Genomic DNA, 27238 nt, shown 5'->3' with positions numbered 1-27238 from the left:
AACAAGGTCCAACAATAAACGCACTTAAAGCTACTTGCTCACCTTTTGCTTCAGCCAGTCCACATGATGATATCACGATTCCAATGAGGCAAGCAAGACTTAACGCGCTCCACACTCTATTGGCAAACATTTTATAGTTGAAATAAACGCTGCAACCAGAAATCCATTTTTTAAATTTACATTTAGACAATTACTCATAAAAAACAGAAAACAAATGTGGTTTTAAAATCTATCAAATCTTTGTTCAATCAATTCGCAGGAATTGGCGAGAGTATGGGTATATCTTCACTACGCACGAAACCCTTTAATTATGCACAGGGTCTTCATAATATTTCGCAAGGGCGTTGCAACCTTGGAATTATCACGAGTTTTCAGAAATAAGCATAAATTACTTTTTAAATTCATTCGCAAACTTTTTGCTTCACTTCAATTCCATCGAAACTACCGAATAGGCACACAAGCCTCTGCCGAATTTCAAATACGTCAATAAATATATTTGAAGAGTATTGAAACTGTATGGCTTACAGGTCCGAGCAATCGGTGGGTACTGCGAGGTTATTAGAAATTCAAACAAAGGCTCTGCAGATATTACGAAACAATAGCAGAATTAAGTGTTGTATTTCATGTTTTAGTTCTCGTTCGACGAATATTTGTACGTGTACTAAATTGTATGCGAATAAGAAACACACGGAACACACTCAGGCAAACAAAGCGGATTGCACTAGCAGTCAGCAAGGAAACACACACACCTAAAACCACGACGTCGATGATGAGCTAACAAACATGCGAACACTTAAATAGACAGCCGAATAGAAAAGTCAAATAAAAACAAAAGTAATGCTAACACACACGTACACTGAAGGCTCGAAGTCACTAAGAAACGCGTCCGACCGGCTCTCTGGCTTAATGCAAACTGAATGTTTCGCGCCACGAGCTACTCAGTCGCGGAACAGCCGCTCGCTGACCGAAGCCGCCGTCCGAGCCACACACAAGTCTGCCAGGCCTAGCTACCAACGCTATGAGGTCTGGTCTACAGATCACAAACAAGTTGGCTTACAGATACAACGAAACCCATACACATACCTCTCCGACAGATATACATATATATACCTTTGGTGTAAAGATATAAAAATACCCCGCGAGAAAACTTTCTCTATTGGTAACAGGTCCCTTTTATTTTTGTGAATATAACTACTGCAGTTGGGTAGGGGATAGAGTACGGGATGTTGAATAAATATTTACATAAATAACTAATATCCATTCTAGTCGATCAAGCGTTTATGAATTTCATATATTTAAATATAACGGATTCCATTTAGAATTATTTCGGATCATATATCAATCCCCACTAGTAAGCATTCACAAGGTCAATTACATCTTTAGACGATGCCTGGAAATAAAATGTCAATGATAAATTCTAACGAATCTTCGTTGGGAGATACAAGAGATCTCCTCACCCTCCTTTCAAGACCTTTATTTTGAAGGATAATGTAAATAAAGAATTTTTTAAGACTACTATATCACAAAGTAACAAACTCGATTCTGATGACTATTTTCGTTCAGTAACGATAGGGACTCATCAATTCCATTCACTAGAAAGCAGATATTACGAGTAGATGTAATGGTAAAACATTTACAGAAAAGCATAATAAAATACCGAAATTTCAAAAATAATTCATGCGACATTCACAACCATTCTCCTGATCATAGATCGCGTGAGATCCAAAAAGCAAAGGGTCTCACTTATTTTGAAATTAACGAATACTATGAGAATTATTGTGCTGCATTGAAAGAATGGTCCATTTTTTGTGGACGTATGCAATAAGGAAAATGTTTCGACAAAAAGTTAGGGAGCAAAAATTATAAGTACGAACAAAATGTGGAGGGACGTATGAAAACAAATACGATGGTAAAATTCAAAGAGACCGCTCTTTGAGTATTTATGTAAAATACCTATGGACCATTACAGATCATCTCTACTAAATGAAATCAAATTATTATTAAACGGAATATTGTCTAAATAGATATCGATGAAATTTATCTTAGTATTGAAAGGCTCAAATTAAACATTTAGAACAATTCTCAAACCTTCCCATAAAGTGTGGAAATAATCGTTTATAAGTCGATTCTACCTAAACTCAAGGCTTATAAATTTTCTAATATTGATATTATGGGGGACAAATTTTAAAATAAAATCCATATTGGTCCGCCATTTTTAATGTTTGAAAAATAACGTCAAATTCGTAATCCGTGACCCCGAAAACCCCTGAGTAGAGAGTTTCAAAAGAAAACGATGAATTTTTAAAAACGCTGTCCGACATATTGTGTTTTTGGGGTTATGTCAAAACCATGATCTGATGGGTTTAAATGAGCGTCGGATTCGAATTCAATGACCTCAAAAACATAAGGAACATGCTCAGCAAACAGTTTTTTGAAGAAGTCCTCGCTTTTTCTGCAACTTATTAGTAAAATTTCTTTATTATGTATACCCAGCGCAACATATTTTACAATACTAAATATATTAGGAGAATTCTCTTGTTCTTGCAAGATTGCACGATAGCACGAAATGCAAAAATACTTCACCAAAATATACAATAGTACTAGAACACCCCATAGCAGAAAATAAAATATTAGCGAAATGTATGCGTGAATTTGTATCATGACAGCAGACAGAGGGTTGCCTTATTTTGCTACGACTCATTGCATGAAAGTAAACATGGGTTTTGGTGTAGCATATTTTGCAGTCATTGCAAACTTTATTTTGTGTGTATTTTGTTGTTGTGGATAGCAAAACTTTGCAATCCGTGTGCGCCGTCAAGGGTTTTACCACTGCAAGAGAATCCCCCTATTATATTCGTTCATCCAATGAAATGAATATATTAAGTCAACGTTACTACGATTTATCTGATAAATTTTGAAGTTTTATACAAGAAGGCGAAATGAAATTTTATGTATAACATTTGGTTCCAATCAGTCGAATTTCATATAAAAGGTGGTTATGAAACCATAAATATTAGCCTCGAAAATTACCTCATAAAATTAAAAAAAAAATTAATTACCAAGTAATTCCAAGTAAATTACTCGTGATCTTCAAAGCAGTTGTCTTTTATCGCTAAATATGTAAGTATGTACATTCATATGTTTATATATGTAAGTGGTTCATAGGCATTCCAGGGGCATAGAAACGATTTCTTCGCTATATATGAAATAAATAAAAATTGCGATCTGCAACTTTATGTCATGATATTGTTAAAAAGTCGAAGTTAATTATAACTGATTTATTATTATTACAATAATGTGAGATCATTCCGTTTAATGTGCGGCCGTTTAATGTGTTTAACACACCTATATTATAGGATGAAGCATATAACAAATTGGCGATAGAAAAGCGGTTAACAACGGGAATATGAAATGAATATACATACGTATATATACATATTCCGTAAGTACGGTGTTGAAGCGCTAATGTTGAATATTTTCATATAAAATCGCGCAGAACTGTCATCGGCAGCGAAAAAATTCACCGCCAATTACAGCGCGACGCTTTTCGATGCGCTCTGATCGCCCGTATATACTGTGGACTGTGCAATGAGACATTGGCCACCGGTAAGTTCCAGCGCCGATCTCCGTTGTTTGAGCAGCAGCGATTCGCCACCTTGCCTTCCATGCAACACACCCAACGGTACATCACGTGCAACCGTGCGTTTTGATGAAAATGTAAATTTCACACGATCGCTTGGCCGTACTTATGTTATTTACATACAGATACCTTACCAATAATAATTAAGCCATCTGTATGCACAAAGTATGTACATTGGTATAAAGTAAAGTCGAGGTATTGTGAACGTTCACATCTTGACAGTATTTGCATTCAAAAATAAACAAAACCTGCAGTTTTTAATTAGATATATTATGAGTAGTTTATAAAAAAGTTTAAATTTATTTTTCAGTTCTCAACTTCAACAAAACTCTTGCTATCATAGAGACAATGATAAGGCATTCTATGTATATGGAAACAAATATGTATTTTAATACAAAAAGGTGGAAAATCGCTATAATCAGTCCCAAAAATTATTTATTTAAGCTTCAGAGATACAGAACATTGGACCACATATATATTTGGTGTTGATGCGGTACTAGTGGTTTTTGTAGTTTTCGTTGGCGATAGCGAATTAAAGAACGCGTGTGATTGGTTTGCTAATCTCTGACGAACTGTTTTTTTATTGTTTTATTTAAATGCTTATGTCCTTAATGCTTTTACGTCCTTATATTGTTACATTCGTTAAGTTTTAGGAGAAAATATATGTAATGGGGAACTTAAAAAGTATTATGATAAATTATTATAATTAGTGTAGAGTAGTGATCACCACATATACTTGATTGTATATACTTATATGTACATATGTATATACATATGTACATAAATGACGCGTGCTCCAATTTCCACGTTGACAGTGACTCTAAGAATTTGCATAATGAATTGTCGTTTAAGAACCGTGAAGAGTACTCGATACATTTTTCAGTCAACTATTTATTTAGTTTATCACAGACGCTTGATACCTGAAATAATCGACTTGAGTTGCACGAAAACTAGGTTAGACCGTTGGCTTTGACTTTGACTTTCGACTGAATTCTGTCGGACCTTTATACATACAGACTGATGTATACATAATACGTAATTAAACTTTGCACGGCTGCACTTGCATTGAATACAACAAATATAGGCAATTAAACTGTTAAACTATTAAGTTCGATAATGATACAGCATACATAATTAAGAATAGCATAAGTAGAAGTATAATATAAGACATAAATCAGATAGAATCAAAAAATAACTTCATAAATAATTATTTAATGATGTATTAAAATAAAATAAAATAAAATAAACGAACTTATTTCGGAACGATGTATAAATAAAAGTGTTTGATTCATGTTTCCGAATTATAGAGTAAAACATTTGACTATGTTCCACTACAGGGACAATATGTCAAAGAAAAAATTTGTATTAGGATCGCACCGTCTTCCAATTTTTAGACTCTCGCAACAAAAGATGCTAAAAGAGTATTATAGTTTTGTTCACATAACGGTTGTTTGTAACACCCAAAACTAAACGAGTTAGATATAGGGTTATATACACCAAAGTGATCAGGGTGAAGAGTGGAGTTCAAATCCGAATGTCTGTCTGTCCGTCCATCCGTCCATCCGTGCAACGGATAACTTGAGTAAAAATTGAGATATGTTGACGAAACCTGGTACACATGCTCCTTGACCCGTAGGATGGTTGCTTTCGAAAGTGGGCAAAATCGGACCATTGCCACGCCCACAAAATGGCGAAAACTGAAAACAAATAAAGTGTCAGAACTAAGCCATAAATAAAGTTTGGTACAAAGGATCGTCCTAACAAGGGCCATATTTGGATGTAATTTTTTTGGGGAAATAGGCGTGGCCCCGCCCCCAAATAGGTTTTTTGTATATATCTCATAAACTAATAAAGCTATAGGTAGGTAGGAGTTCTGCCCCGTTATAGTTCGGGCTCAATTAGCACTGTCTGTGCCATTTTGATGCACTGGTCGTTGACCTTTTTATTTGCTATCATGTTTAAGCTTATCGTTCAAACCATTTTGTGGTTTCGATGAAGCTACTAATATCCGTTATGCTTTTTGTAGACATCCATTCGAGGTTTGATGCTTGATGGATTCCCAGTGTTCAGTGTCGGATCTGCGATAGGGCTGGGCATTCACAGAGGAAGTGGAAAATTGTTTCCTTATTCCCTGTTAGTTCGCAGTTTCGGCATATGTTATTGTAGGGCATACCCATTTTCGACGCATGTTCTCCAAATGGCCAATGCCCTGTTATGGTAGCAGTTAGTCTGAAGATACTGTTCCTTAACTTATTTAATAAGTCGTTAGTTCTCTTCATGTCGTATTTTGGCCATATCTGTTTGGTTATTATGCATTTAGTTGTATTCTTCCATCTGTTGTTTGCTAATTGTTGAAATTGTAAATTAAGCTCTCTTCTCATCGAGCCTAGCGGACTTGGTATTAATTCGGCCTCCGATTCGTTCAGACAAGCTCCTGTCTTTGCCAGCTCGTCTGCTTTTTCGTTGCCGAAAATGTTCCTGTGGCCAGGAACCCAGATAGTCTAGGATAAGCTTGTCTTCTAGCGACTTCAGTGCCTTCTTGGAATTAAGGCAATTATTGAATTAGTCGTGGGCGACAACAATGCCAGGAGAGCCGCTTGGCTATCCGTGTATATTGTTGCTTTATGTATCCTCTCATAGTTTTCCAATAGAGTTTCCCTGGCCTTCTCTATGCCTAGTACTTCCGCTTGGAAGATACTAGCCAAGTTTGGTAAACGGATAGAGAGAGAAATGTCTAGATCATCGGAAAATACTCCCGTGCCTACACCGCAGTCCATTTTGGACCCGTCGATATAGACTGAGATGGTATTTTCCTCCCCTATTCTTCCCCTACTCCATTCTCGACTAGAGGGTATCCTCACTTGAAAGTTACTATTGAAATCCAGCTTTGGGAGAATATAGTCTGATTTATAGACTTGTATTCTGATTTGGTTTAGAATACCACTATGTCCATAGTTGTTCTGATTTCAACCTCCTAATTCCTTTATTCTTATTGCAGAACATGCTGCTATTTTGTGAATATGGATGTCTATGGGTAGTTGATGCAGGATCACATTAAGCCCATCAGTCGGACATGACTTGATTGCTCCAGTTACTCCTGCACATGCCGCCCTTTGTACTCCATTTATTTTTCTGATGTTATATTATTTCTTTGGCGCTGGCCACCATACTTGCGCTCCATAAGTAAGTATCGGTCTAATGACAGCCGTATACATCCACATGATTATACGAGGCTTGAGGCCCCAATTCCTGCTAACAACTCTCTTACAAGTGTAGTAGGCCATATAGGCTTTGTTTGTTCCTTTTGCAAGAGGGAGAGGACCCCTCCGTGAGGAGTCCCTCTACTCACATAACTTGTTTGTGTTGTAGCACCGTTTGACGCTATGATCTTTCTATTTCTTAGCATTGAATGAATCCATCTACACACCGTATCTTCTATATCGCCATGTGTCAGATAATTAATGATCGTGCTTATTTCTATTTTATTGAAGGCTCCCTCTATATCGTGAAATGCAGCCATAGTATATTGTTTGTAATGTAGTGATTTTTCAATTATGTTTATCACATCATGAAGGGCAGTCTCGGTCGATCGGCCCTTTCTGTATGCATGTTGGGACTTGGATAACGTTCCCTCCATACTTGATCTTATATGTATATTCATTAGCCTTTCTAGTACCTTAAGCATGAAGGATGTGAGGCTTATAGGTCTAAAGTCCTTAGCATTTTCATGTGTTCTTCTGCCTGGTTTTCGTAGAAACACCACTATAATTCTTTTCCAACTTCTTGGGATGTAAGACAGTAAAGCTATATAAACCAAACTTTCTGCAGTCGGTTCCCTTACGTACCCCACCATACTCCATGAAAACAGTTGAAATCGGATAATAACCACGCCCACCTCCCATAAAAAGGTTATGTTGAAAATTACTAAAAGTGCGTTAACTCATTAACGAAAAACGCCAGAAACACTAAATTTTACAGAAGAAATAGCAGAAAGAAGCTGCACTCAGATTTTTTTACAAAATGGAAAATGGGAGTGGCGTTGCCCACTTATGGGTCAAAAACCATATCTCAGGAACTACTCGATAGATTTCAAAGAAATTTGGTATATAATATTTTTTTGACACCCTGATTACACGTGTGGAAAATTCCTTCACTTTATAATATATACATAAGGAACCAATGAAGATAGCGAAATAAAACTTTACACAAATACTGTTTATGATCTGTGGCATCACTTGTGAAAAAATTGTCGAAATTGGACTATAACTTTTAATGCCCCGGATATCGAATATCAAGATAATTTTTTTCAATTTTTCACCGAAAATATCGGTAAATCACTCAGATATCTCAATTTAATTCAGAGGAAATCTTTTTCTTCTAATAGTGTGTCTCTGTACCAGAAATGGTTCAAATCGTGTCATAACTTCCCCTAGCTCTCAAGTGTGTAACTAATTATAGGATTTTCAAAATACGATGGGCTTAATAGCTTATAAATCGGTTATTATGTGAAATATCTTAGCCACCCCCCTACGGCCAAATTTAACTCAAACTAACTGTACTATCAACAATGGGACTGTCTGAAGGTAGCAATTGCACAGAAGCTGTCGGTCTTGGGAGGATGGGATCATGTGTAGAAGTTCACTTAAGTCAGAAAAATTTTTGATTGTCATTCACTTGGGAATGACCAGAAACGATTCTTCTACATGGTTCAAGCGGCTCACGACTTCCGATTTTAGACCAAGTATCCTCTGAAGGCGAACCCGCTTCTTCGGTTGTGCGTAGGGTTTGGGACCCACCACATTAAAACGAAGTCGGATGAGACACCCCCTTTTGAACGGTTGCAACGCCAATCACATACATACATACATACATACCGGTCTTGCCAAACGGGAGAAGAATTGTGTTTCATCAGAACAACGCCGAATCACACATATCAATAGTGACTACACAAAGAACTTAAGACTCAAGAGAAGCCTTTAAAATCAACTGTCCTAGTTTTTTTCCCAATAGCAACGATGATTTCTGTAAGAGTGGCATTATGAAATCTCAATAAATTGTCGAAGAAAACGGTGCATATTGAAAATAAATCGGAATGCAAAAATATTGGATTTATATATTGGATTGGATATATATATAATGATATCATTCCTCCCCAAACTAAATTCGATAATAATATAAGATCTAGTAAAAATAAATATATGAATATATATATATTTTTTGCTAGAATCTCAACTTCCTGGGAATAGTCCCTGTGTCGTCGAATAACACATACAGCGCATTATTCCATCTTTTGCGGTATTCGCCGTTGCCAATGTTTAAGGGACGATACATTTTCCACAAAACCTTTCTCTCGAAAACTCCTAGTGCCGTCTCATCTGATGTTGACATCGTCCACGCTTCTGCACCATAAAGTAGGACGGGAATGATGAGGGACTTGTAGAGTTTAGTTTTAGTTCGTCAAGAGAGAAGTTTACTTTTCAGTTGCCTACTTCGTCCATAGTAGCACTTGTTGGCAAGAGTGATTCTGCGTTGGATTTTAATGCTGGCATTAGTATCGGTGTTGATGCTGGTGCCTAGGTGTACGAAATTATCAACAACTTCAAAGTTATGACTGTCAACAGTGACATGGGAGCCAAGACGCGAATGGGCTGACAGTTTGTTTGATGACAGGAGATATTTCGTCTTGTCTTCGTTCACCACCAGACTTATAAACTTCGCTTCCTTATCCAGTGTGGAATAAGCAGAACTAACGGCGCGGGTGTTGTTTCCAATGATATCGATAGAAAATTGTACCTTCTCTTTTTAACTCCGTAGCTCGTACCATTTAAAAAAAAAACACGCTTTTAAGCTACAACAAACTAAACAAGTAAGGAAGGGCTATGTTCGGGTGTAACCGAACATTTTATACTCTCGCAATTTATTTATTTAACTTTATTTATAGTATATAATACACAATTTGACCCACATATTCGTCGTATAAAGTCCATTGAAAGTTGGAAACCATAATATTAGGTTAGAAGCACCGAGGTCCTCGTGTTCGATATATGGGGCCTTAAAAACCTATGGTCCGATTTCGGCGATTTTTAGAATGGGGCTGCCCAACTATTAACATAGTATTTGTGCAAAGTTCTGCACCGATATCTTCACTAGTACTTACTTTATATATTGTAAAGTAAACGATTCAAATTGTCTTCAAAGTTCTGGTATATAGGAAGTAGGCGTGGTTGTGAAGCGATTTGGCCTATTTTCACAACATATCATTGGGATGTAAGGAAACTATTACAAACCAAGTTTCATTGAAATCGATCGAGTAGTTCCTGAGATATGGTTTTTGACCCATAAGTGGGCGACGCCACACCCATTTTCCATTTTGTAAAAAAATCTAAGTGCAGCTTTTATCTGCCATTTCTTATGTGAAATTTAGTGTTTCTGTCGTTTTTAGTTAGTGAGTTAACCCACTTTTAGTAATTTTCAACCTAACTTTTGTATGGGAGGTGGGCGTGGTTATGATCCGATTTCTTTCATTTTTGGACTGTATTAGGAAGTGGTTAAAAAAAACGACTGCAGAAAGTTTGGTTTATATAGCTCTATTGGTTTGCGAGATATGCACAAAAAAACTTAGTAGGGGGCGGGGCCACGCCCACTTCCCCAAAAAAATTACATCCAAATATGCCCCTTCATAGTGCGATCCTTCATACCAAATTTTATTTCCATAGCTTTATTTATGGCTTAGTTATGGCACTTTATGTGTTTTCGGTTTTCGCCATTTTGTGGGCGTGGCAGTGGTCCGATTTTGCTCATTTTCGAAAGCAACCTTCCTATGGTGCCAAGAAATAAGTGTGCCAAGTTTCATCAAGATATCTTAATTTTTACTCCAGTTACAGCTTGCACAGACGGACGGACGGACAGACAGACATTCGGATTTGAACTCCACTCTTCACCCTGATCACTTTGGTATATATAACCCTATATCTAACTCGTTTAGTTTTGGGTGTTACAAACAACCGTTATGTGAACAAAACTATAATACTCTCTTTAGCAACATTTGTTGCGAGAGTATAAAAATTAAAAATAATTCTTAATATATGCTGACAAAAATAATTAAGGAAACAAATTTGTATTTTAGATTAAAAATCGCGAGTTGCTCAATATGAGAAAAATATAATACAAAGCACCCACGCTTTTTAACCAAAAATACAAATATGTTTCGTTAATTATTTTTGTCAGCATATATTAAGAATTATTTTAATTTCTTTAGTTTGATGTGGCTTAAAAGCGTGTTTTTTAGTTTTCTTAAACTATATTTATTTTTAACTTTTCAGTTAGATGTCACGCTGTTAACAGTTCTGCTAAAAGGGTAAATCTCAAAATCGATAATTAGACAGTATTCAGTTTTTACGCAGAACCTTCATGTTACTAATGTGCTTTTCTAGAGATGTTTTGGAACTTGCGAACATATGTTATTCAAATATTTTAAGTACCTCAAATATTTTAAGTACCACTAAAAAAAAGTTACAACCATTTAAAGATACTGGGGGAAAAGCGTATTAAAACGAGTTTTCTATTGCAGTTGCTTTTCGGAAGTGTTTCATGTAGGTATTGTTTTGATGACCACCAAAAGTTCTTCCTATTATAAGTCTAGCTTTCCAATTACAAAACTAAATTTTATTACCTGAAAGCCAATGGTTTTGCATAATTTCATATTATTTCTCTTGGTGTGCTTTTATTTTTACATTTATGTTATCACACATTTTTGTTAAGTGCGCATTTGCATTTTAAAGCGCATCATTTTGCTGAGTTGCTCCCACTTGAGATCCAAGTGCTAGTGACTGTCCAACTTGCTGCTCAGTTCAGAAGCAAGTTGCAAGAGGACAGCGGCGCTCCTATTTGTTCCCATTCCACTGCAAGTGAGACCGGAGTGCCAAGCTCATCAGCATTGCAGTTTCCTGCAATTCCGCTGTGGCCAGGCACCCAAACTAATATGATTAGAAATGTTCCGATGCAACTGATAGCTAGGACTGGTAATCCTTTACCAGCCTGAATCGTACAGTCATTGAGCTTATATACCCAACCTCTCAGGCAACCGATGCCTTTTTTGCTCTTTCCGCAATGTTGGTTTTCCAAGAAAACTTTCTTCCAAAACAACACATAGGGACTTTACGATGTCGGCGGGGTGAAGACAAACTCCTCCCATCGACGGCAGAGGCGCATCCGGTATTTTTTATCTCCTGGTAAAAAGAGCTAGCCCAGTCTTGCTAGGATTACCAGAAAGACCATTGTCCAAAGCCCAACTCGTTACGACATTAAAATAACTTTGAGTCAATTCATATACGGTATCCAGAAATTTACCTTCAACCATGAGAACCACGTCGTCTGCATAGGCAATCACCCGGCATCCGAATTCCTTAAGCTTTCCCAGAAGGTCGTCTACGACCATGATCCAGAGAAGAGGTGAGAGGACTCCTCCCTGGGGAGTGTTCCTATTTACCTCCCGTCACACCCGTACGGTGCCCCATTCTGCCATAATCGCCGATTTCTGGGAATCCTTCCCCTTATCAGCCTCTCCAGCGTTTTCAGTAGAAAAAAGGAGAGACTGATAGGACTGAAGCCTTTGGCCGCGACATGTGAGCTCTTTCCGGCTTTGGGTATAAATGTCACTCTAGCCTGCCTCCAAGTCCTCGGAATGTGACCAAGTCTAATGCAGTTTGTATATATGGGTATCAACCAACTACAAGAAAGGCTGAGGGCCCGCTGTAGCTGCGCTGGTATGTTACTCGGGGTGAATGTAGATTTCCAATGGTGAAAGAATTTTTGAAATCGGCACAGTAGTTTTTGAGTTTATTCAATACAAACATACATACAAATCTTTCCTCTTTATAATAGTAATATATAATATTGTATAGATACATACGTGTACATAAAAGAGTAAAAACACATGCGCATTTAACAGCAAACAACAGATTTAATAGTAACAAGTAAGGAAAGGCTAAGTTCGGGTACAACCGAACATTTTATACTCTCGTAATTTATTGATGTAATTTTATAAAGATAACACAATTCGACCCATATATCCGGCATAAGATCCAATAGAATAATGAGGGCTGAGATAATTCCTGAACCGATTTTACTCATTTTCACCAACAATATATTGTAGACTATACACTCACTTAATTTTGCTAAGATACATCGCATCTAGGAAAAGTTATGACCCGATTTTAACCATTTTTGTGAACGAATGTTTTAAATTGAACGAATCTAATAGGAGTAAATGGGTTATGTGGGAAGTAGGCGTGCTTGTGAACCGATTTCGCCCATTTATCAGTGTTATCAGGGTATCAAGAAAATATTATATACCGAATTTCATTGAAATTGGTAGAGTAGTTCCTGAGATATGGTTTTACCCATAAGTGGGCGACGCCACTCCCATTTTCTATTTTGTAAAAAAAATCTGAGTGCAGCTCCTTTCTACCATTTCTTCTGTAATATTTAGTGTTTCTGACGATTTTGGTTAGTGAGTTAACTCACTTTTAGTAATCTTCAACATAACCTTTGTATGGGAGGTGGGCGTGGTTATTATCCGATTTCTTTCATTGGACTGTATTAAGAAGTAGCTAAAATAAACGGCTGCAGAAAGTTTGGTTTATATAGCTTTATTGCTTTTCGAGATATATACATAAAATCTATTTGGGGGCGGGGCCACGTCCACTTCCCCAAAAAAATACTTTACTTTCATAACTTTATTTATGGCTTAGTTGTGACGCTTTATAGGTTTTCGGGTTTCGCCATTTTGGGGGCGTGGTAATGGTCCGATTTCGCCGATGTTATCAACCTCCTCAGGGTGCCAAGGAATATGTGTTCCAAGTTTCATTAAGATATCTCAATTTTTACTCAAGTTATCGCTTTTACGGACAGACAGACGGACGGAGAGACATCCGGATTTCAACTTCATTCGTCATTCTGATCATTTATATATATATAACCCCTTGTCTAACTCTTTTATTTCTGGGTTATACAAAAAAGAGTTATGAGAACAAAACTATTATATTGTTGCGAGAGTATAAAAAAAGAATGTGGCGAAGATTAACAGAAAAAACATATTTCCACCACTCATAAAAATAGCGGTAGAATTCAATTAAAATGTCATCTCTCACCTTAGACGTTTTTTCTAGGAGACTGCTCACAGTCAACAGCAAACATTTTTAGCAGCATCTCTGTCGAGGTCAGTGAGATAGCTGCTGTAATGTTAAACTAAGGGTTAATGAAATGACATTGGTATGGTTAGTTAGTCAAGTAATGCCTAGGTAATCATTCATAATCATATATGCATACAACATCAGTGTATGTCTAAATATTTGCATAAGCAAATTCTAAAATTAACAAGTGAGGAAAGACTAAGTTCGTGTGCAACCGAACATTTTATACTCTCGCAATTTATTGGTGTAATTTTATTAAGATATCACACAATTTGACTCATATATTCGGCATAAAGTCCAATAGAATAACGAAAATCATCATACAAGGTTTATGAGGGCTGAGGTAATTCCTGAACCAATTTCACTAATTTTCACCACCAACATTTACTTTTATAAGAAATTAAATGAAATTAAAAATTGAGTTATATTGGAAGTAGTCGTGGTTGTGAGCCGATTTTGCATACCAAACTGATCAGGGTAACGAGTAGATTTGAGATCCAGATGTCTGTCTGTCCGTCCGTCTTTATAATACAGTGGAACTTCCATAACTCGAAATTCTATAACTTGAAGATCTCCATAACTCGAACTCTTAAATTGGTAATAGAAGTCACATTTCATACAAATCTCCTTCCATAAATCGAACTTTTCGACCAGGGCATAATACAAAATTTAAAATTCTACTATCAAGGAACAATTTTAAAGGAGTCCCTATATTCGAATGTAGGCGAACAAAAAATATAATATTACACTTATAGATTTCATAAATCGTGTAAGGCATGAGATAAAGCTGTCAAGAGCCAAACAATAGCAAAGTGCAACAAACAAAATTACAGAATACTTGTTTTAATGTATTTAAATAAATTTTTTTGCTAAGTAAATAACTAAAACTGTAGGTAAATCCATATTTTACAACTTTTTGAAAAATTTATGTTTTAATGAAAATTTCTATAACTCGAAGTCTCTCTAACTCGAAGTTTTTTTGTGGATTATGGTGATTCGAGTTAGAGACGTTCCACTGTGTATACATTAGGAACCAATGTAGATAGGGAATAAAATTATACTCAAATATCACCTGAGGCTTAACTTGTAGAAAGATTGTCGAAATCGGACAATAACTTTTCAAGGCCCCGGATATCGAACATGAAGAACTTTTAATTTTTCACCGAAAATATAGGTAAATCTCTCAGATATTTTAATGTAATTCAGAGATAATCTTTTTCTTATAATAGTTTGTCTCTGTACCAAAAATGGTTAAAATCGGGTCATAACTTTTCCTAGTTCCCATATTCCTAATTATAGATTTTTCAAAAATACGATGAGCTTTATAAATCTTTTAATATGCGATATATCTTAGCAAAATTAAGTGAGTGTATAGCCTTCGATATATTTTATATTGTTGGTGAAAATGAGTAAAGTAGGTCCAGGAATTACCTTAGCCCTCATATACTATATATGATGATTTTCGTTATTCTATTGGACTTTATGTCGAATATATGGGTCGAATTGTGTTGTCTTTACAAAATTACACCAATAAATTGCGAGAGTATAAAATGTTCGGTTGCACCCGAACTTAGCCTTTCTTTACTTGCTTAAATACAAATTCTGATTTAGCAAATTTATTTGTCTAAACATTCTCTATGATTTACAGTTCATAGCACAGCAAATGTGCATAATGTCGTCAACTTGGCTAAAATCCACTCTGCCGGTCAAACCATATTCCCCAACATTCAAACTTTTTGTACAGCTCATAAGTCATATAGTTATATAGATGGCAATTCACAAAAATTCAGCTATGTTTTTATGCTCTCGCAACAAAGTTGCTAAAGAGAGTAAATAGTTTTGTTCACATAACGGTTGTTTGTAAGTGCTAAAACTAAACGAGTTAGATATATACCAAAGTCAGGGTGACTAGTAAAGTTCAAATCAAACTTTAGTAATAATTGAGATATCTTAATGAAACATTGTACACGTGTTTCTTGGCACCATCAGAAGGTTAAGTTCGAAGATGGGCAAATCGGAGGAAATCTGATATAACCACGCTTACCTCCCATACAAAGGTTACGTTGATAACTACTAAAAATGCTTTAATTTAGTAAGGAAAACCACCAGAAACCTTAAATTTCAGTATAAAGATGGTATAGAAGAGCTGCACTCAAAATGATATACAAAATTTTAAATGTTCGTGGTTCCGCCCACTTATCGGTCAATAAACCATATCGGAAACTACTCGACCAATTTCAATGAAATTCGGTTCATAATATCTTCTTGGCTTCCCAATGATATGTTATAAAAATGGTCCAAATCGGTTCACAACCACGCCTACAATGGACTGTATACCATATACATATATATGAGTCGAACTGTGTGTTATATTTAGAGACCGACCGATTAATCGGCCTTGGTATCGGCATCGGCCAAATATGGCGTTTAAAGTTTCGACTATATTTTCGACCTGTGAGCGATTACTCTTTAGAACGCTGCCATTCAAAAACTATTCAAGATACGACCTTACCGCTTTCACAGGATATTTTTGAAATTATAAACTATTGAAAAAGCAAAAAATAAAAAATCAATTTTTTGAAAATGTCACACCGGTATACCCCCTGAAAGGAAAAAAGCTATATTGCTGATTGCTGATTCGCTTTGAGAAAATGCGAATAACTTATTTGTCAACATATATCTTATAATAATAATTTATTTAGTTTTGAATACTAATTAAATGAATAAACAACTTCATATTTACATATGAACTGAGTTGTTTCCTTATTTTGTGATGTTATATGTCTTTTTTCTAAATAAAGTTGTTGATGAAAGAATCGGCATCGGCCAAAATTTTGGTATCGGTCGGACACTAGTTATATCAATAAAATTAATAACATAAATTGCGAGAGCATAAAATGTTCGGTTACTCCCGAACTTAGCCCTTCCTTACTTTGTTTTATACTCTCGCAACAAAGTTGCTAAATAGAGTATTATAGTTTTGTTCACATAACGGTTGTTTGTGTCACCAAGAAATAAAATAGTTAGATATGGGGTTATATATATAAATGATCAGTATGACGATTGGAGTTGAAATCCGGATGTCTGTCCATCCGTCTGTCCGTGCAAGCGATAACTTGAGTAAAAATTTAGATATCTTAATGGAACTTGGAACACATATTCCTTTGCACCATGAGGAGGATGCTTTCGATGGGCAAAATCGGACCATTGCCACGCCCACAAAATGACGAAAACCTAAAACCTATAAAGTATCATAACTAAGCCATAAATAAAGCTATAAAGGTAAAATTTGAAATTAAGGATCCCACTAGGAAGGAGCATATTTGGATGTAATTTTTTTGGGGAAGTGGGCGTGGCCCCGCCCACCAAATTGGATATTTGTATATATCTCGCAAACCAATGAAGTTATAAAAATCAAACTTTCTGCAGTCGGTTCTCTTAAGTAATTCACCACACACAATGAAAATAGTTGAAACCGGATAATAACCACGCCCACATCCCATACAAAAGTTAGGTTGAAAATTACTAAAAGTCACTAACGAAAAACGTAAGAAACACTAAATTTTACAGAAGAAATAGCAGAAGGAAGCTTCACTCAGATTTTTTTACAAAACTAAAAATGGGCGTGGCATCGCCCACTTATGGGTCAAAAACCATATCTCAGAAACTATACAGATTTCAATGAAATTTGGTATATAATATTTTCTTGACACCCTAACAACACGGATAAAAAATGGGCGGTTCACAACCACGACTACTTTCTTTATAACTCAATTTTGAATTCCATCCTTTATAATATGTATACATATAGTATAAAATTTGCGGTTACCCACGAACTTAGCACTTCCTTACTTGTTTTTTAATGAAATTACTATAATAGTTATACCCCAGCTTTTATTTTAGTTTATAGTGAGTTTATGAGGGTGTACATACGTACTTATATATATATATTCATATATGTAAGTATATGCATAAATACGAATATGATGGTTTGAATATATATGTTTGTATGTGCGTGCGTAACAAACAAACAATTGCATACGTTTCAGGTATGCAAATCACGTCATCCACTGTAAATATTAAATAGTGGTAAATTCAGTTAAGTTGATGGGTAAAGAGACTCAATGTGCTAATATGCACAAGTTTTTCTTTTTAGGTGATTGAATCGACAATTCACTTTGACAAAATGCAATTCGTCATTCAACAATCAGCGCTTTATCGTTTTACACTGTACATATGTATGTATATCTTCATATATAAATACATATGTATGTACATACATATTTATTTAATTTAGACCGGGTAGGTCAACTCTAGGAGCTATCAAAAGCGTCATTGAAAGTGTAGAAGCAGCACAGCGCAGAAGCCATAAGTATAAACGAATAGTCCTGTTGGCGACAATAGATGTCCGAAATACTTCCAACAGCGCGAGATGGGTGGATATGATCGACGCTCTAGAGAAGAGTTTTAGGATCCCAAAATACCTCAACACGGTTTTGCGGAGCTATCTCAGTAACAGGAAACTGTTATACCAGACAAGAGAGGGAACACGCCAAATAGAGGTCACGTCAGGAGCAGCACAAGGATCCATTTTAGGCCCAGACCTGTGGAATATTAGTTATGATGACATACTAAAACTAGAAATGCAATGAAAGAAAACTAAATTAGGTCATGATACGGACGCAAACATGGCTGGATTCACATAATCTCCAACTCGCCACAGAAAAAACAGAGCTACTACAGCTAACAAAAAAGCATATTCCACTAGAAGTTAGTATGGAAACGACTTCGGATATTCTAAGGACACAAAAAACAGTGAACTACCTAGGTGTAAGACTGGACCCCAGATTAACCTTCTGGGCACAAATCCAGCATGCCGCAGTAAAGGCAGCGAAAATCATCTCCAAGCTAAGCAAACTGTTGGCCATTGGGCGGGCCCACCCAAGAAAAAAGAAAGCTCCTAATGTCGACCACTATCAGCGTATTATTATATGGAGCAGAGATTTGGACAGATGTGTTAAAAAGGGAAAATCGACATAAAGTATTGGCCAGAGTGTACCGGACCGCAGCTCTAAGAGTCGCATCAGCCTACCGAACAGTGTCCAGTGAAGCAAATGACCCAATTGACCTCCTTGCTTACGAAAGGAAAAAGATGTGGGAACTGAAGAAAGTAAGTCCAAACAACAAGAGCGCGATTGAACAAGTAAAGAAAGATACGGTATCAGCATGGCAACAAAGATGGGAAAACGATAGCCGAGGCAAATGGACGGCCAGACTTATAAGGGACCTGAACCTATGGACAAGCCGTAAATTTGGAGAAGTGGACTACTTCACAACACAGATGCTATCTGGTCACGGATACTTCAAAAAGTACCTCCACAGAATGGGAAAAGTCGAAGAGCCGTCCTGCCTGTACAACGATGCGACAGAAAATGATGCTGAATACACATTCTTTAAATGGCAACGGGAACGCAACACCGTAGAAGACCTAGTTGAACCAATAAACGCAGATAATATAATCAGCGTCATGTTGGAGAGCAAAGAGAACTGGAATATTATCCAGAAATACGTAGCTAACTTGCTACGTAACAAAAAGCGGGACCTGGACGCAGGTGTGTAGATGTAAATCTCTCTACGAGAAAAATGGAACGCCACCCTGAAGTAATGCGAAAGCGGTTCCAGGGTGGGCGACTGTTCCCTAGAGGGGGTTTTTAGTGACCTGCAAGTGGCACATACCATTGCGACGACAGCTTTGATGATGCGGTAGGCATTTACCACCACCTCTCCCGCGAAAAAAAAATGTCAGAGTTAAAAAGAACAAATCAACATAAAATATTTAATTTAATATTTTATTAATCTTATATTGAAGTAACAAAGTAGTAAATTACAAAGTAATAACAACATGTTGCACAGGTAGGTAGGTAGGTAGGTTGGAATGCTGCCATATCATTTTATGGCCCAATTAGCACTAGATGAGCCATTTTGATACACTATTCGCATACCTTATAATTTACTGTTATCCCGTTTCATCTTTCCGTTCAAACCACTTTGTGTTTTCGATGAAGCTACTTATATCCGATATGCTATTAGTTGATATCCATTCAAGGCTTGATGCCTGATGGCTTCCAAGTGTCCTGTGTCGGATCTGCGATAGGGTTGAACATTCACAGAGAAAATGGAAAATTGTTTCCTTATTTCCCTCCAGTTCACAGCATCGACAAATGTTATTATAGGGTATGCCCATTTTCATTGCATGTTCTCCAAATGGCCAATGTTAGAGTGGCTGTAAGTCTGTAAATACTTTTCCTGGACCTATTTAATAATACCACAGATCTAGTCTTATCATATTTTGGCCATATCTGTTTAGCTATTTTATATTTTGTTGTATTCTTCCATCTGTTCTCTGCTAATTGTTCCAATTGAATGTTGAGCTCTCTTTTGATCGTATTGGCTCAGCTTCGGATTCGTCTAGAACGGCTCCTGCTTTTGCCAACTCGTCTGCCCTTTCGTGTTGCACAACTCGTGTTGCACAGAGTATAATAGTTTTGTTCACCTAACGGTTGTTTGTGCCACCTAGAACTAAAAGAGTTAGATATGGGGTTATATATACCAAAGTGATCTGGGCGATGAGAAAAGTTGAAATCAAGGATGTCTGTCCGTATAAGCGCTAACTTGAGTAAAAATTGGGATACTTAAATAGGCTACACATATTCCTTGGGAACCTGATGAGGTTGGTATTGAAAATGGGCGAAATCGGTTCACAACCACGCCTACTTCCCATATAGCTCAATATTGAATTCTATTTCACTTTATAATATATGTATACATTAGGAACCAATGAAGATAGCGGAATAAAACTTTACACAAATATTGTATTTGAGCTGTGACATCACATGTGGAAAAATTGTCAAAATCGGTCCACGACTTTTCAAGGCCCCTCGTATCGAACATGAAGAACTCAGTGCCTAAGGGTAATTTTTCACCGAAAATATAATATTTTTCTTATAACAGGTTGTCTCTGTACCAAAAATGGTTACAAACGGGTCATAACTTCTCCTAGATCCCATGTACCTAATTATAGGTAATATAAAATTAATTGAGCGTATAGTCTTCGATATATTGTATCTTGGTGGTGAAATCGGTTCAGGAATTACCTTAGTCCCCATATACTATTTATGATGATTTTCGTTATTCTATTGAACTTTATGCTGAATATATGGTTCGAATTGTGTTATCTTTATAAAATTACATCAATAAACTGAGAGAGTATAAAATGTTCGGTTGCACCCGAAATTAACCTTTCCTTACTTGTTCTATCTTGTTTTTTCTTATTCTTCACAGTTGTAACTATATCTACACCGCCTATCACGATTTTTATACTCTCGCAACAAAAGTTGCTAAGAGAGTATTATAGTTTTGTCCACATAACGGTTGTTTGTAAGTACTAAAACTAAACGAGTTAGATAAAGGGTTATATATACCAAAGTGATCAGGGTGACGAGTAATGTTCAAATCCGGATGTCTGTCTGTCCGTCCGTGCAAGCTGTAACTTGAGTAAAAATTGAGATATCTTGATGAAACTTGGAACACGTGTTCCTTGGCACCATAAGAAGGTTAAGTTCGACATCGGACCACTGCCACGCCCACAAAATAGTGATAACCAAAAACACAAAAAGAGCTATAACTAAGCCATAAATAAAGTTATGGAAATAAAATTTGGAACATAGGATCACATTAGGGAGGGGCACATTTGGATGTAATTTAAACCAATAAAGCTATATAAATCAAACTTTCTGCAGTCGTTTCTTTTAGCCATTTCCTTATACAGTCCAAAAATTAAAGAAATCGGATAATAACCACGCCCACCTCCCATACAAAGGTTAGCTTGAAAATGACTAAAAGTGCGTTAACTCACTAACGAGAAACGTTAGAAACACCAAATTTTACATAAGAAATGGCAGAAGGAAGCTGCACTGAGATTTTACAAAATGGAAAATGGGCGTGGCGTCGCCCACTTATGGGTCAAAAACCTTATCTCAAGAACTACTCGACAGATTTCAATGAAATTCGGTAAATAATATTTTATTGACACCCTGATGACATGTGTGGAAAAAATCGGTTCACAGCCACGACTACTTTCCTTATAACTCAATTTTGAATCCTTCTGATTCGTTCACTTTATAATGTATACATAATGAATCGATAAAGATAGCGAAATAAAACTTTACACAAATACTGTATTTGAGCTGTGACATCACTTGTGGAAAAATTGTCAAAATCGAACCATGACTTTTCAAGGCCCCTGATATCAAACATGAAGAACTCAGTGCCTAAGGGTAATTTTTCACCGAAAATATAGGTAAATCTCTAAATAAATTGCGAGAGTCGAAAATGTTCGGTTGCACCCGAACTTAGCCTTTCCTTACTTGTTCTGGTTTAGCTTTGGTCGAGTAAGAAACTTACTTCCTCCTTCCTTTTAAACAGCAACAATTGCTAATCTTTCAGATATTTCAAGAACTGCGGCGGCTTTGTTGTTTTGTCGGGCTTTAATTCATGTTTTATTAACAGTTACCATTTAATGAAGGTATTTGGGAAACAGGTAACTCATCCGGCAAACCAAAGACAGGACAGCTCGTCGTTTGTCGTGTTTGAACTTGAGAGATATTTCTGCTATTAAGACAAGTAAGTAGTACTAATTACAGTTATAAACTAAGCTACAAGCATCATATATACATAAATATATACTACTTTATTTATTTAAATTTCCGGATTCCAGCTGTAGAATTCGATGTAACAAATAAACGACGGCGAACAAGAGAACTGCTGTAAGCGCACGAAAACTCTAAAAGTCACTATCACTCTTTCGGTGGGTGTAAAGATCTCCCTGATACGCAACACGCATATTTTAAGGTCATTTATTTCTATCTTACTATCATAACATAGCATCGCCTAGAAAATCAAATAGCTTTTATCATGTTTTCGAATATATGAGTATTTGAGATAAATTCTCAAAACTTCATGTCGATGGTAGCACTTCTAAACATAGCACGGGATTCTTCTTGTGTTACATTTTTACCTAAAACAGCAACTTTCTACAGGTATGCCGAAGCAAAAAAAAAAAGTAAAATCGCTCTACCCTACCATAAAGAGCTATAACTAAGCCATAAATAAAGCTTTGAAAGTAAAATTTGGTACAGAGGATCATATTAGAGATGGGAATTTTTTGATTAACATTTTTTGGAAAAGTGGGCATGGCCCCACCCCTAATATGTTTTTGTACATATCTCATAAAGCACTAAAACTATATCAACCAAACCTGGAGGTATTTACTTTAAGCTCTTCATTGTGCTGCATTAAAATGGATTAAATCGGATTACGACTACGCCTACCGACCATACAAAGGTTATGTTGAAAATTACTAAAAATGCTATAATTCAGTGAGGAAAAACACAAGAAACTTTTAATTTCATGGTAAAGATGGCACAAAAGGGCTGCACTCAAATTGGTATACACAATTTTAAATGGGCGTGACTCCGCCCACTTATCGGTGAATAAACCATATCTCGGAAACCACTTGACCAATTTCAATGAGATACGGTTCATAATATTTTCCTGTCATGCCAATGATATGTTATGAAAATTGGTCAAATGGTTTCACAACCACGCCTACTTTCCATAGACCAGAAATTTGAAGTCGATCTGGATCGTTTACTTTACAATATATAAAGTAGGCACTAGTGAAGATATCGGAAACTTTGGACAAATACTTCATCGCCCTTCTAAAAATCGCCAAAATCGGACATGAGGTCCTCAGTGCGTCTCTGAGTGAAATCGGGACATAACTTCCCCTAGCTCCCGTATACCTAATACAGACACCCATGTAATTTGGACACACGCCCATATTAGACAAAATGTTCTGTACCAACATAATATATGTAGTACAAAAATAATTTCTTCATAACATAGACACTCGCATAACTGAACAAAAAGTGCTGAACCGCATATGTCCAGCTTATACAGGTTTTACTGTATTAGGGTTTTCAAACTTTCAATGGACTTTACACCATATATGTTTATGCCGAATGTGTGGGTAAAATTGTATTTTATATTAACTTAGCTATTCTGTCTATTTTGTTTTAAATAATGTGTATGTATTTTTTCGATTGAAATATAAAAATCGCATAACAGAAAAAATAATTAGATGAAATCACTGAAGCTGTAAGAAGATTAGTATTTATTGAAAGAATCTATATTCTCTATTTACATATATAGTTTACATAACTGTCGAAAGCAAAGAGGGAAGCGAGACGCATCTGCAGACAAAAAAAAGAAAGAGGCCGAAATGCGTGAGTACGAAGAGCTTGAGAAGCTGGCAGACAGAGGGGATGCTCGAAAATTTTATGAAAAAAATGAAGCGACTTAACGAAGGTTTCAAGACCGGAGCATCCTCATGAAGAGACCAAGGTGGTAATCTGGTAACCGATGTCCAGGGCATACTGGGATTATGGAGGGAACACTTCTCCAACCTGCTGAATGGCAGTGAAAGTACAACACCAAGAGTTGGCGAACCCGATTCCCCAATCGATGACGATGGAATAGATGTTTCATTACCCGACCATGAAGAAATTTGAATAGCAATTACCCGCCTGAAGAACAACAAAGCGGCAGGGGCCGATAGATTACCGGCTGAGCTATTCAAATAGGGCGGCGAAGAACTGATAAGGTGCATGCATCAGCTTCTTTGCAAAATATGGTCGGAAGAAAGCATGCCTGACGATTGGAATCTCAGTGTGCTCTGCCCAATCCATAAAAAGGGAGATCCCACAAACTGTGCCAATTACCGTGGGATAAGACTCCTAAATATCGCCTATAAGGTTCTATCGAGCGTACTGTGTGAAAGACTTAAGCCCACCGTCAACAAACTGATTGGACCTTATCAGTGTGGCTTTAGACCTGGAAAGTCCACCATGGACCAGATATTCACCACGTGCCAAATCTTGGAGAAGACCCGTGAAAAGAGGATCGACACACACCTCCTTTTTGTCGATTTTAAAGCTGCTTTCGACAGCACGAAAAGGAGCTGCCTTTATGCCGCGATGTCTGAATTTGGTATCCCCGCAAATCTAAAACGGCTGTGTAAGTTGACGTTGAGCAACACCAAAAGCTCCGTCATGATTGGGAAGGACCTCTCCGAGCCGTTCGATACCAAACGAGGTTTCAGACAAGGTGACTCCCTATCGTGCGACTTCTTTAACTTGATGTTGGAAAACATAATACGAGCTGCAGAGCTAAATAGAGAAGGTACAAGACCTCTGCAAGAGTGTACAACTGCTGGCGTACGCCGATGATATTGATATCGTCGGAAGCAACAACCGCGCCGTTTGTTCTGCTTTTTCCCGCATGGATAAGGAGGCGAAGCGAATGGGTCTGGAGGTGAATGAGGACAAGACAAAATATTTCCTGTCATCAAGCAAACAGTCGGTGCACTCGTGTCTTGGCTCCCACGTCACTGTTGACAGTCATAACTTCGAAGTTGTATCAACAACACCAACAATGTCAGCCTCGAAATCCAGCGCAGAATCACTCTTGCCAACAGGTGCTACTTTGGACTGAGTAGGCAATTGAACAGTAAAGTCATCTCTCGACGAACCAAAATCAAACTCTACAAGTCGCTTATCATTCACGTCCAGCTTTTGCAGAAGCTTGGACGATGTCAATATCAGATGAGACGAAGATGCGCAAGATTTATGGTCCTCAGAACATTGGCAACGGCGAATACCGCAGACGATGAAACGATGAGCTGTACGAGTTATACGACGACATTGACATAGTTCAGCGAATAAAAAGACAGCGGCTACGCTGGCTAGGTCATGTTTCCCGTATGGACGAAAACAATCCATCCCTGAAAGTGTTTGATGCAGTACCCGCCGGAGGAAGCCGAGGAAGGGGAAGGCCTCCACTCCGTTGGAGGGACCAGGTGGAAAGCGACCTGGTTACACTTGGAATCTCCAACTGCCGCCGAACTGCGAAGAAAAGAGAGGAGTGGCGCGCTCTCATCGATTCGGCTATAACCGGCTAAACGGTTGAACGCCAATCACATACATACATACTGAATGGTAATTAATGCCTCGCGATTCCATTTCTGTCAAACGCGAACCAAACAAATTAGCAGTTACCGTTTGCGTAATTTAATCGGAACGTTAAAACTGCTAGGACCTTATAATTGTCCAGAATAATCACGACGTTAGTTGAGCTCTTAATATGTAACAGAAATCTGCATTGAGTAATAATGAAATTAGTGCACTAACTCATGAGCCAAACAAATTGGTGTAAATGAGTACTAATACTAATATCAAAAATTACTAAGACTCATTTCCACCAGACCAAAATAAAACTCATAGTATTTCTACACTTATATGTGCCGTCAATTTATGACTCAAACGAGTTTATAGCAGTGGTCGGCACGAGAGGAATTGTGATTGTGTAAGTGAGCACGAAATAATGAATACCCAGTGAGAACTCTGTAACCTAACATTTTGAGAATGTTTTTCATTTTTTCATAAGACATGCATTTTAGGGCTCATTTATGTATTTTAATTATTTTATTATTAAAACAAATATATTAGGTCATAAAAGTCTTAACTTTACTGTCTTTGAACAGCTTAAAACCTTAAATATAATACATAACTTCAAAAACAGTAAGGCTTTTCGCACAGCGCACTTAAACAAAGTGCCACAGCCATGCGCGATGTTCATTCGTTGCTGGTTCGACAACGACTGATGTGCTGAACACATAGAAGACGACAAGCGACGAGCGACATCTGTCAAATATTAAAATACACGCGTTCTTATGGGCACAGATTTTTTGACAACAGCACGACTTCACGACAAAAGGGTTGAAGTCTTCGCTGTCGCCAAATTAGAAATGTTTCTAATTTTGCCGACGACAATGGCCGGTGTAGAGCTGCCACTAATATGTGAAATGTAAAATTATTCAAAGTTCTAACAAGTACGACGTTATTTTGCCAGCAGAAGCGTAAAATAGCTTTGATATATCATTTATAATAACAATGGATTATTTAAAGCAAATAAATTGATATATTTTTACATTTTTTGCACAAAAAATTTCACTTTAATCTAATTATGTAAATTTTATTGAAGTGAAAAATTTTAGTACGGCAACAATGAAATTCCTCTTTGATATGTCGCTGCCGTCTTCAAAATGTTCACGAGGCTGGCTTCAAAGCGACATTTGTGATCAGCCGTCGCTACGTCGTGTCGTGTCGTCGTCTTTGTGTTCAGCACTTGAATGATAGAGCGTAAGCGTACGTGTGATGTGAAGTCTGCACGATTGTGCCAAGCAGTGCCGACCACTGGTTTATAGTAACAACTTGATTTTACTCAC

At 37.0% G+C, this 27238-nt stretch overlaps 1 protein-coding gene across 1 annotated transcript in view; it reads right to left on the bottom strand.

The window, feature by feature from the left end:
• The window catches only part of LOC105217815 (uncharacterized), a 70714-nt gene that overhangs the window by 19362 nt on the left and 24114 nt on the right, over positions 1-27238 (bottom strand). The window contains exon 2 of the mRNA XM_054232753.1: positions 43-149. Coding sequence (XP_054088728.1) covers positions 43-149 — 107 coding nt within the window. The remainder of the gene's footprint in view (positions 1-42; positions 150-27238) is intronic.

Source organism: Zeugodacus cucurbitae, chromosome 6, assembly GCF_028554725.1.
Source record: "Zeugodacus cucurbitae isolate PBARC_wt_2022May chromosome 6, idZeuCucr1.2, whole genome shotgun sequence".
Classification (NCBI taxonomy): Eukaryota; Metazoa; Arthropoda; class Insecta; order Diptera; family Tephritidae; genus Zeugodacus; species Zeugodacus cucurbitae.
The sequence above is the reverse complement of the archived record's forward strand: the minus strand, read 5'-3'. Positions and strand labels throughout refer to the sequence as shown.